This window comes from Henckelia pumila, chromosome 2 (genome assembly GCF_033568475.1).
Source record: "Henckelia pumila isolate YLH828 chromosome 2, ASM3356847v2, whole genome shotgun sequence".
Lineage (NCBI taxonomy): Eukaryota > Viridiplantae > Streptophyta > Magnoliopsida > Lamiales > Gesneriaceae > Henckelia > Henckelia pumila.
Genome location: NC_133121.1, coordinates 104,431,095 through 104,443,683, shown reverse-complemented (window position 1 = coordinate 104,443,683; position 12,589 = coordinate 104,431,095). Strand labels below are relative to the sequence as shown.

Here is a 12,589-nt window from a genome sequence, read left to right as displayed (position 1 = left end):
AAAGTGATATCATGCATAAACTTAAAATACATCTCTTGTTAACAACGATTGATTTCAAACTCACTTAATAAAAATATAATTTGAAATTTTATACTTTGTATTACTAACGTGTGTAAGCTAATATGTGATTTAATTTCTAAAAAATAATAATAATAATATCTGATTTAATTTAAAATTGTGACATATTATTTCATCGCTAATATAAAATTATAATCAAAATTCGTGAATTTTCAAATCTATTTTTCCATAGGCATCCTATTGATTTTATCTACGATATATTTAATAATATTTATGCTAAATTTAAGGACTTTGAGAGAAGAATTTTGGGAAAATATTTATAGCATATTATTTTTTGGAATAAAATATAGATTTTACTTCGGACAAACAAAATTTTTACTCTGATTGTCAGTTTATTAAAAATTAAAAAATTAAAAAAAAACATGATGCTTTAATTTAAATGATAAAAAAAACAAAGATTAACCATGAAAATTTAGTGTGAACTGTGAAGGCATCCTCGTGTAGATGGAATTCGGACAAATTTTGTCAAAAGAAGGAAAATAAAAATTAATTGATTTTATTTAGTGGAGAAATTAAAACAAATACTACGCTAATATTGGCGATTCCCCCAAATCTTCGAACTTCCCTCGATCAGAAGTTCGAAATCATACAAGCACAACATATGGAGGATTCCAGCGTCAATACGGCTTCGTATTACGAGAAGGTGGACGGCCTTGCGCGGTGGTTCGGGACTAGCGTCGCGGCGGCGTTTTTCGCCTCACTCGAACGATGTTCTTGTGTTAATCTCACCACCTCGGACACCGACGATGAGGACGAGGAAGCGAAAGATCGCCCACTCATTTTGACCAATCTCCGCTCCAGCTCCATGTCTTCTTTTTCCTCCTCGAATCAAAATGTCAACAATTCTCACTCGGCCGTCGATAATCTTCCGGTCTGAACCCGATCCAGCATCCCCGGATAATTGGTAAAGTAGTTAATCTTTCTACGAATTGATTGTGCGTGATCTGTTGATCGTTTTAATTTTTGGGTGCGTAAGTTGTGAAAGTGAGGGCTTTTTAATTCAATCCATGTGATGATATGGTTCTCATTTGCCTTGATCACGTCACCTATCTTTATATCTAGATGAGTTTGCAATGCAAGAAAAAACGAAATAGAATTGCTCGTGCGCCCTTTCGATGTGTAAGCTTAATTTCGTTTTTAGATATTTGAATTGTTGGCACTCTATTATCAATTAATATGCGTTTTTTTTAAAGATAAATTGAATTGATTTGGAGAGTTTCGGCGAAAATTGAGTCGATATTAGTTATTTTTTATGTCATCATTGAGTAAGTTAAGCTCGTTTTTTTCCTTAGTCGTCTGGAATCTACCTTGCCAACTTGTAAAAAATGTGGCATTGTTAATGCAATGCATTGTTGTGCACCCGCACTAGTGAATCTCAGTGTTGATGTTACTTTAAAAGATGGATGCATTTTATCTTCTAATTTCTAATTTTATTATCTCATTGATTTGGATGATATTTAAGTTTAGCAGTATCAAGATAAAATGGAGACAACCTCAAAAATTTCTCTAATTTTTGTGAACTACATGATTTGCGATGGCTTGCTGATAGCACGTATAACATCCATGCTTATTATTATTTTTAAAATGGAGTTGTTGACATTTGACAAAAATACATAATAAGATGTTAGACACTAAATTGTTTTTTTATCCGCACAGAAGTTTTCGCCATACACCATGTTGGTAATTTGTGACACTGAAATTCCTTTGGTTTTTTACTTTCATTACGTTTCTCTGTTTGTGGGTTATGTTTTTCTAATTGTCTTACTTGGCGCTCGGTAAGATGAAAATTTTGATCGAGTAATATGATTTTTGTTTGCACTATGTCCTTATGTTTAAATAAATTATTTGATGTATGATTGTATGCGTAGGACAAACCAAATGTAGGTACCCCATCTTCTGTGAAAGTTTTTTCAGGATTATATTACTCTCAGAATAAAAGTTCAACCAATGGTCGTAGTATGTTGTATTATTCTTAGCACCTGATAATCGTGGTAATAAGCATCACAATTTATGAATAATATTGTATTTACTCTTGCATCCCACCCCCAGCTAATTTATCGCATCTTATTGCTCTATGATGACTGTAGAATGATGATTTTCTCCATCGAGCTTTTTTCAGTGTAAAACTCTTACCTTTTGGTGTCTCCTGTTATGGTTGCTTCCTTAGAGTTGGCTTGTATTATATAATATAAACCGAGAGTTAGAGATATAAAGCATTTATCCTTTGCCGGGCTGTTTATTTTTTGGTACAACACGATGTTTTTATAACTGTCTCACACTCCCCAAGAATAACCCAAACATTATGAAATAGAGATACAAAATTGTGGACTTTTTTGCATGGCAACAACTGTTTGCCTCTAACTTGTGCTAGTCTGCTAGAGAATGATTATCCTTTTAACCTCCCGACCATCATGCATGTATGCATGCCTGCTTGCGAATGTCACCACCATTATCATACTTGCAACTATTTTGAGAAATTTTATTCCTATTTCTTGTTGGGAGCATGGATCATTTGATAAATCATGCATATTAAATGAAATCGTGCTGTTTCTGATTTGCTCAGATTGGCCCAACTTCTTGTGTATTCCAACGTATCAGTTACCTGTAACATGAACAAGTTTAATGAATTCACAGTGAATGACAATTGTGATGAAGAAATTTGGTAATCTTGAATGATGCTTCAAGGATAAAACAACTATATCGTATCCATTTTGTAAAGCTTCAGCCTGAAAATCAGGCGACATCATCGTGCACAACAGTCCTTTTGCTTTTATGAATTTGATTTGGTCATGGTATTGCAGAAAGAACGGAATCATCATTGATAACTAATTAATTTCTATGTGTTCATATGTCGAGCATGTAGATTTGACAGTAATCAATGAAGCTAACTTCAATTTTATCTTCAGGTACTAAAATTATGCAAGTTCCAATTTGGTGTCTGGATGTGGGATGACAAGTACCCTCTATTTTCACTGTGTTCACATTTGTAATTTGTTTGTTGCACTGTTACAAACTTGGAGATATGCTCTTTCTTCCTGTATTTGTGAAAACCGCAGATGTTCTTTCATACAGTAATCTTGCAATCTGCAGCTTGTGCTTTGATCAGTCTCTTTATCATTCTTTTTCACGCTTTCTTTTCATGCCTCTTATTTCTGGACTCTGGAGAAGTGACGAGCAATCGTCCATAAAATCGTTTGTGTGATGGCAAACCCTGTTGAAAATACGATGCGATTGCTTTGTCTTCATGAAGCTCGATTCAGGCCCCGTGTCACGATCATTCTTTCCTTTGAAAGTGGCAAGAATCTCTGTTGGACACGGATTATTGGTTGGGATCCTGGATTGCAGGAGAGCCAAAACAATTGCTATAGCCTGCATCGCGATTGGCTTAATATTGGCAGAGATTTGAGATTCAGGTAAGGTTGTGTTTGGAATTTGAAATATTTAATCTAATTCTTTCAGCTAAAACTTTACTCCATCTCCATGTGGAAAGGCAATACAATTGGATTCATCCATGGGGCCTTTTGAAGTTGTGAATTGAATCCGAACCTATTTTCGAAGCAGAACACTGTTTTCGTTTCAGTTTAGCTCCTAGAATGAGAAATTCGGATTAGAACTATATATAAATTCATCTTGATATTTTAAGTTCACGAGTACAAGTAGATGGTTTATGCAACTTATATGAACTACTCGTTTTTACACTAAAAATAAAAATATTTATGTTTAAATAATTTGTAATACAATTTCTAGGTACGGAAATTTAATCATTTTGAGGATCTCACCAAACATGCAATTGTGCAAATATGCAATTATTTTTTGCTTGAAAAGTCAAAAGCAATAAAGTTGATCGAACTGGTATGGTTTGATTTTCATGATTTAGGGTCAGGTCCATAACAAAGACTCAAAGAGTATGAATATGATTTAACATAATTCACTATATCCACGTTCATTTGCCCCATAATATTAATAGGGTAGGAGACGAGGACTACTACCGCCACGCTCTACAATTTCGTTCTTTATTTGATTTTATTAATTGAAATAAAATGTTGCATAAAATGTAAGTATAAAAATAATGTATATTTTTTTTTATGATGGTATCGCAATCTTGTTCGTTTGCACCGAGCAAACATTCATATTAACGCAATATCGGCAAATAATGTTAGTCAGGTAAATTGTATTTGATGAGTCACGTGCGATGGACTTGTACAAAAGGCGAGAAGCGGTTGATTAGGAAATTGAATTCAGAAATATGAATCAAACGTTCACATATTTCATTAACTCGTACACAAACCAACAATTTGAATGTCTGGTGGGTATCTCCTGGGTCCTCGTATCACGTGCTTTGCTTCAATAATGCACAAAACTATATTTCATTCAATACTTTTATGTCCCGAGCTATAAATTTTATATTCTTTAAATTCACGTCTTGAATCTATATGATTAGATGATAAATATCACAAAATGATAAAGGAAAAATGTCAGATTTGGTTGAGATGTGATATTTTTAGTCATGTATAATTTTTTTCAATTAGTTATAATTTCATAACAATATTTTGGTGATCAAATTTAAGCATTTTTTCCCAGAATCGTGTATTAAATCAGCAATATCATTGTTAATGTTTTTAATTATGAGATCCAAAAATCATGTGAAATATATTTATGTTTATCAATGTAATTATAAAAATTTAATAATGATATTACTTATTTAATTATATAATTTTTGCGAAAATGGCAAATTGATTTTCAAAATATAGTTACTCGATTTAACAAAATTAGAAAACTTGTGATACTTATATAAATTTGATGGGTTACGCCTAAAAAAATCAACTGGGCCCCGGTCCGATCATAAAAGTTTAGTCCAATTATTTTTGGAGTCCAAGCTTATTTAATTATTATTTAAATTTTTTCAAGGAGGCCGGAATCTACAAAAGATTATAAGAGGCTCAAACCCACAAAACTCTTCAAATATCTATAAATAGCTCAAGTCACCTCATTCTTAAGATAGATACTTTATTTTTTGAGTAATCATTGACTTGAACGTCGGAGTGCCGGTCGCGGGAAACCCTCCCGGTTGCTCTTACTTTGTTTTGTGACGTATGATTGTTTTGTGACGTAGAAACAACTCATGGAGGATTGCTGATACTTCGGATTTTGTGGAAGCAAATTGTCAGGTATAAACATTTTTTGACTACATCAAAATTAATCTGAGCCATGATTGTTACTTCGTATCAATTTATATTTTACCATCCTTTGAAAAGTTTAGAAGACATTAAATTTCATAAAAATATAATAGGCTGATATATATTTTCAAGAAAAAAAAAACAGATTTAACCCCTTACATTAAAAAAAAGAAGAAAAGAATAGAAAAAGAAAAGGGTTTTATGCAAGGTTCTAAAAAGCGTGAAGCGCGTCGGAGCGTGGATGCCAAACTTCAAACTTTTCAAGCTTAAGCGAGCTTAGAACGAGCTTAAACGTGAACAAGTGTTTTCAATTTTTACTATAATTTTAATTATTTTAAGACAAACATTAAATAAAATGTTAGATTAAGCATAAAATAAGATTTAATAGATAATTCAAGTTCTAAACTATAAATATACATATTTATAAAATTGTTTTTATTTTAAAAAACAAATGAAATCTTTCGTTCTAAAAACGGTCGCTTAATCGAGCTTAAGCGTATCAAAGCTTAAGCGAGATTAAGCGTCACTTAAGCGAGCTTTTTAGAACACTGATTTTATGTCCGAGTTCTATATATCATGAGTTTTTTTGAAATATAAATAATGAGTTTTAAATGTGATTAATTTATATAAAGGTTTTTTCATTTAAAAAAAAATTGCAGCGTTGTTGATACAATTGTCATATCATATATCTAATAAAAGGTTAATAAACCAAAAATACTTCATTCTCAAATTACAATATATATTTATTTATTTATTTAATAAAAAATCATAAAACCTAGTTTAATAAATATTTTATCTAAAACTATCTTAACCCAATAAATTATATTTTTATTTTTATCTATATTTTTTAATTTTAATATTTTTTTAAGTATATAAATTATAAAATCGGCTGAGGGAAAGTCACAACTCACAAGAATCTCTCCCATTAGAGACCCATAACTGGGAACTTGATACCACACTGGGCTACGCAATATATATCTGTATTCAATTGAACCAATTATTAACAACTTGAAATCAACACAAGAAGACATTTGCTACTCCTGTACACATAAAAATGTGACTTATAACATTTTAAAAAATATATATAGCAAAAATCACTTGAATTTGCAATGTTTCTGAATTCTCAACACTACAAACCAGAAGCCATCCACAGACTCGTTACCCCCCGGAGACAAAATCATAAGCCACCCCCACTCGAAAACGTCTCCCGGCCCCTCCCCGAGCCGTGGCCAGCAACCTTCGTCGCGATCAAAAAAATGGCAGACAAATTTCTTAATAATTCAGACCAACCAACATAACATAAAAGATGGCATTCCCCACTAAAATTTCCCCCAAACAAATCTCAGCCACCGGCTTTGCTCTCGGAGCCCCCACCAGAACGAATGAATGGCACGAATTTTCCGAGGCCCCGCCAGTAATTCCATCGTGCATATCAGTCTCTAGCTGACGTCTCCTACTAACACATGATTCCATTTTCTTTTCTGGGCCAGAGGCGAAAAAAATATCGCATTAACAAATGAATGGATGAATCATACTGAAAGCTGCATTAGCTACATTGCATGCAGATAAGGCAAACCTCAGCCTACTTCTTTAAATGGAGTGGCGCTTTTTCTTTTTTTTTTACAATTTGGATATTTGATTCCATGCAACTGTCGTTGCCCATACAAACTTCAATTTGTGTGCAGAATTGGAAAGGGACCTTCAATACACAGCAAGAAAATGGATTGGGGCCGGTCAACGGATTTTCAACATGTGACAGCCTAGATTGAAATGACTAGCAAAAAAAGGCTGCCCCATCAAGGTAGATTCGCATAGAAGTTTTCTTGATATTTACGGATCCTTGTGTTATGGGGGAATTGGTAAACCGTAATTGAGGAAAGATTTTATTTTTCCATCCCAACTTGCTGTAACAAGTACTAGACCCCATGCATGAGAAGTGGATGAACTCTGGCAAGAAGTCTTGAGAAGTTTAAACTGGGATTTACACATTGGAGATGATGCTGCCCGAGAAATGGTTGTTGGAAGCTTTTCCTCAGGCCAAGTGGCGGATCCCTTTGGGTTTGATTCGAGGAAAAATTCTTGACCCGAAGAGAAATAAGTGGATGGTGAAAAAGGCAATGAATCTATAGGAGTATCGTGTGTTCTTGTTTTTGACTGGCTTTCTGAGTTTCTTGTTTTGATCAGGCCGGACCAAGGTATGACGACGGAGGCGTCTGAGGGGAAACTCTCGAAGGACCTAAAGGAGTTTGACTGCGACAAAGTGTGTGCACCAGGACAGGTGTAGTTCCACATATAGACATTTGAATCCTCAGACACGGAAACAATGTGTTTGCTGTCTGAAGTAAATGAGGCGGAGCTCTGGTTCCCAGTATTTCGTAGGCCTGAATTATAAAGAAAATAAGCTGATTTTAACAAGATGTGTGATTTTATATTACCATGCAAGTCGTCAAAACCAACATGAAAGAATCAAGCGCGTACCTTTGTACTTGATGATCACATCCATCCCATTAAGAACTCTGACTTGTGAATCGGCACATGTTACCAATAGTTTGCTCGGGTCTTGTGGTAAAAACTGCTCCAGAGAATGACAAAAGTAGTAGGGAACTTTGTAAGAATTCACCAAAAAAAGAAAACGAAACAAAATCAAAACAGATTAGCAATCTCTGAAAGTTAATGACAGCTACCTGGAAACCGGTTATTCTTCTACAGGATGATTTCTTCTTACCACCTAAGCATATCTGAGCTTCCAATTGAATTTGATTATCTGATACAATCAACACAATTTTATTTAACACTTGTTAGTCACAGCATGTAAATCGCAATTTCGTTACAAAATCAGGGCTCTCCCAGTAATGCATGAATTAAAAAGAATGAAAATTATGAAAGAATTAACTTAAAAGCACCTGATATGTTAAAATATCGACATGTACCGGTAATGGAGCCAATAACACCCCTCTGTATAACAAGCAAATATACACTGAATTGGTATGCCGCAATGATTTATAAGCTAAACTCGTTAATATGAAAACAAACAATGCAAACAGACCTGACCATCAGGGTGGTAAGAAACGGCAGTTATTATGTCCTTTGTTTCCGTCCAATTCACAACATGACAGCCACTAATTTCCCAAATTCGAACCTTCCCGTCGATTGAACCACTGATGAAGTAATCATCATTCACAGGGTTAAACTGAATGCAGGTTACTGCATAGAATGGATATTTGAGAGAAATCAGTACTTCTGAGCCATGAGCAACTTTAAATTTTTGGGCAGTTCCATAGATTACAGATTATGTATACATACCATAGTCGCTATGAGAGAAAACCTTGAGACACTGATCAAATCCAACACGCCACAAACGAACAGTTTTATCAACCGACGATGAAAGCAAACACTGCGAGAAAACAAGTAAAAAGGCCTTAACTCATGGAAAACAGTTTCGAATATTTCATATATGTCAAATGAATTTGCAATGATTAGGCAGTACATCATTCTTTGACCAAGAAAGATCCAAGATCTCTCCTTTGTGTCCTTGGAACACGTGCAGTGGCTTCTCCAAGATTCTGAAAACCTTTGGAGGGAAGATAACGCATGCCGAATCCTGTGTTTTTTTAAGATTCTTGGATTTGTTAACACTTTCATTCTGTGCCGTAAGAGGTCCTAACTCAGACAAATGGTTTACTGAGAAGTACACACATGACGGATCCACATCTGCAATGCCAAAAGTGTTGGACCTTTCATCTTCCACCACCTGCCATACTCGAACAAGCATATCCTCCCCCGCACTTGCCAGGTACCGACCGTCGGGACTAAATTTCATAGCCAATATGGAACCCTTGTGGGCTTGGAAATCTTGTCCCACGAAAAGGGCTGAAAGTTCCTTCAACCTTCTTCGATGATGGCGAACTCCAACTCTCTGAGCCCCCGCCACTCGACCTTGTCTTAAGTTATTTAACTCCACAGTACCATTTCTTGTGTTCATACTCATCATACAAGCCAGAGAACGCAATTTACTGAACCACCTATCCTTGGGCCTATTCATTGTTCTTGATGCATTTCCATTTCCCTCCAGCTCTCTTTGTACAAGTTGCTGAACCGATTTAGGCGATTGAGAATCATTCTTAGATTCCCCGAATATCGGAACTTGGGAACTTGTGTCCCGAATTTTTCCTAACCTCTTATTTCCTCCCCGTTGGTCCACACAGTATTCACTTGCACCATCAGAAATCCCACAGCAGATGCTACCTTCATTCAAATCTACTCCGCTGAACAAATCCAAATCATCAGTAGACCAACTCGACAAAGAAGACCGGCTGGAAGAAAACTCATCTTCAACACCCGAAGTTCTCAGAACAGCCCCGCTATTCTGCATCATTCTCCCAATGTTTCCTCTACACACACCACCATCGCCACTATTGTCGCCTATATCGACCGAATCACCTCCTTCGATCCCCTTTTCATTCAATCCCATCCATCGAACAAATTTCCTTCGACGTTCATCAATACTTTGGGGACTACTGACCCACACATCGTATTCCCAATCCTTGTAACCGGGGCAAGCATCAACACAATCAAATGTGGGTGAAATTTGCTCCAATGCATCAAAAAATCGCAAACCTTCCGCTAAGTCGCTGAAGCTATCCATCATTCCTAGACTTCATCCCATGGATAAACTGAAATCCACATAAAGAAACCAACTTTTTCAAACCATATGAAACGAAATGAGGCCAATACCACACAATATAACACACCTTTAACAACAAACAAAGCTCAGCAGACGTCAGAAAAAATATAACAAACTAAACAAACAATCAACACGGCAATCAAGGCTTCAGAAACATTGAATATTAATAAAATAAATTTACCAGGACTACAAGAACATAAAAAAGTACAAATGATAAAAACAATAGATCCAACATGGATCCCAATCCTCACCCATTGAACCTAGTCTCCGCATGAATACCTCGTGACCTTCCCACAAGTAAAAAATAATAATTTGTTCGATTCATTTTATACTACTAGCCTAGAAAATAGAACCCATATATTTTATCTTTCGGAGTACTAGGAAAAACCCACTTACACTCAGCATAAGAAATGAAAACCAGTATCAAGATAACAACTTTCTGGCCTCTAAACGCCAATCCGACAGCGTTTTAACAACAGCAAGTAAGAAAAATTAGCAAATAGGAAAAAGGCTCGCCTCGTGAACATGGATAGCATGAGCAAAAATTCTTTAAATGTATGAATTTCTTCTCACTTGGGTTTGATTCAGCTTTTAGCCATTAAAGCATAGAGATCAAGAAAGATAGCTTTGGGCTCTCTTGGAGTGGAAGAGTGGCACTGAAAAAATGGTATAGAGAGAGAATGTTTTAAACATTTGCTATTTTTTCCCCTTAGATTGGAGAAATTTGGGTTAAATATAAATAAATTATATAATGGACGATGCAATTCTCTTTTTTTCCTTTTTTTTTCTCTTTCTTTTTTTGACATCCAGGATGCGACATTTACAGCAGATTAAGATATTTTTCTGGGATGCAATAAGTAGTAGTTTCTGGAATATATATATATATTTCCAAGATTAATTGTATGTATATATTTCAGGTTCCATTATCCACATTTTTTCGAGTGAGCTATCACGTATTATGATATTTCTTTTACAAAGAAATTCGTAAGTTTTATTAATTAATCAAAATGTCATCAAATACATGTTTAACTAATCAAAACGAAAATTTCCAACACCCAATAAAAAGGTTAGGGAGAATAAACAGAAAATTTTTATTAAAACATGTGCAATTGTATTTAACAAGCTAAAGAAAACAAAATCAGATAATATTTTTTTAAAAAAAATATTACAAAAACATGTGCAATTGTATTTAACAAGCTGAAGAAAACAAAATCACATAGCATTTTTTTAAAAAAATATTACAATTTGGTCACAACTTTCATTCAACAATTAATGGACAGGTGAAGATATAAGAGACCCGATTCACTAATTTATTCAAAGAATCAAAAGGATTGTTTGTATTGGTCTAAATTGAAGGCATCCAATAAAGAAATACAACTTTACTAAAGTGATGACATACATATCTATACACCCACATATAACAAATGGCTTGGTTCCAATCAATTTCTTGTAGTTGATTGGCCATGAGGTATTATTTTATATACATGTGTGCAACCACTAATTAAATGTTGTTGTATATTTATATAGTTAGGTGAGTCATTACATTTATAATATATACATATATATATATATATATATATATATATAATTTTGATATCATAGAGAACCATCATGAACATGTACATGAGCATCAGCTGACGTGGCACATTGTACATTCAATCAATAATTGTGACGTCAGTTGAGATAAAAATAAGACGAGCCTCGTGCGTGTGTTATGCAACTTCAACTTAGCCTTTGACTCATGGTAAATTCTCAAATAATGATAATCTTTACGGGTCGATTCGATCCATATTAAAAATAAAATATATTATATTTGACATAGAAATTAACATTTTTTCATGGTTCGAGTAAGATCGAAAACCCGTCTTTTAAAATTGATCGATAAGACAGTCGAGTTTTTTTTTGTCAAAAAGTAATTATTATGCAAGTTTAATTTATTTTGCAAGATTCATGTAAAAAAAATGTTTTGCTAGATTTGTTTCCAATATCTTCTACCATTTTTTATTAGTAAATATATTATAATTTTAATTGTATTATTTTAGCCCCATATATATGTGTGCTTATAGTTAATGCTCTATCTACTTCCTCCGATATTTAGAACTCTGGGTAGATTTCGAACATTAAATATTTAAATCATTGTCTATTTCATCGGTTTAAAATTTTTAATTCAGAGCAAAAAATTGAAATTAAAATCACGTGTACGCACTTTGATTTTAGCTTTCAACTTTTTATCACCCGCTTAAGTTGTGGATAGGATCGATATTTTATCCAAGTTAGCACTTTTAAAAAAACGTTTTCTCCCTAAAAAAACAATTAAAAAATATGTCTTGAATTTTATTTTTATTTTTTGAGTTGAGGTCTTGAATTAAAGTAATTTTAAATTAAATAGTTTGAATTATATGAAGTTTTCTATGCACGCGTCTAATCTTAAAACTTAATTAGGATCAATTTATGATTTTGGCTTAACGAAAATGATGGTAAATTTTTGGTTTTTAGACTAATTTTTTCACAAAAATTGAAAATTTTCTTTTCTCTGTCTATGCTACTTTATTAATTAAACTTGAGCTCCTATAAAAACATTTTTAGTTCAACTAGGTTACATTAAATTAAATTTACCTTTATGATCATATTTTTAAATGAATTTCCAAAA

At 33.9% G+C, this 12,589-nt stretch overlaps 1 protein-coding gene across 2 annotated transcripts; it reads right to left on the bottom strand.

The window, feature by feature from the left end:
• Window positions 1–6,290: 6,290 nt before the first annotated feature.
• Window positions 6,291–10,630, bottom strand: LOC140882552 (uncharacterized). 2 transcript variants are annotated; one of them, XM_073288618.1, is made up of 8 exons: window positions 10,456–10,630; window positions 8,743–9,928; window positions 8,559–8,649; window positions 8,302–8,459; window positions 8,159–8,210; window positions 7,940–8,019; window positions 7,734–7,827; window positions 6,291–7,636 (listed from the first exon to the last, which is right to left on the bottom strand). In XM_073288618.1, the coding sequence occupies exons 2-8, from the start codon at window positions 9,901–9,903 to the stop codon at window positions 7,101–7,103; spliced, it is 2,172 nt and encodes a 723-aa protein (XP_073144719.1). In that variant the 5' UTR covers window positions 9,904–9,928; window positions 10,456–10,630; the 3' UTR covers window positions 6,291–7,100. The 2 variants fall into 2 exon arrangements, with proteins under 2 accessions (XP_073144719.1, XP_073144720.1); XM_073288619.1 differs by lacking the exon at window positions 10,456–10,630 and adding an exon at window positions 10,191–10,412.
• Window positions 10,631–12,589: the final 1,959 nt, after the last annotated feature.

Coding starts and splice junctions, on each gene's coding strand:
- LOC140882552 (XM_073288618.1), bottom strand. CDS start 9,903: ATGATGGATAGCTTCAGCGACTTAGCGGAAGGTTTGCGATTTTTTGAT. Junction 8,211..8,301: donor CTTACCACCCTGATGGTCAG/GTCTGTTTGCAT, acceptor CTTGTTATACAG/AGGGGTGTTATTGGCTCCAT. Junction 7,828..7,939: donor GAAGAATAACCGGTTTCCAG/GTAGCTGTCATT, acceptor TCTCTGGAGCAG/TTTTTACCACAAGACCCGAG.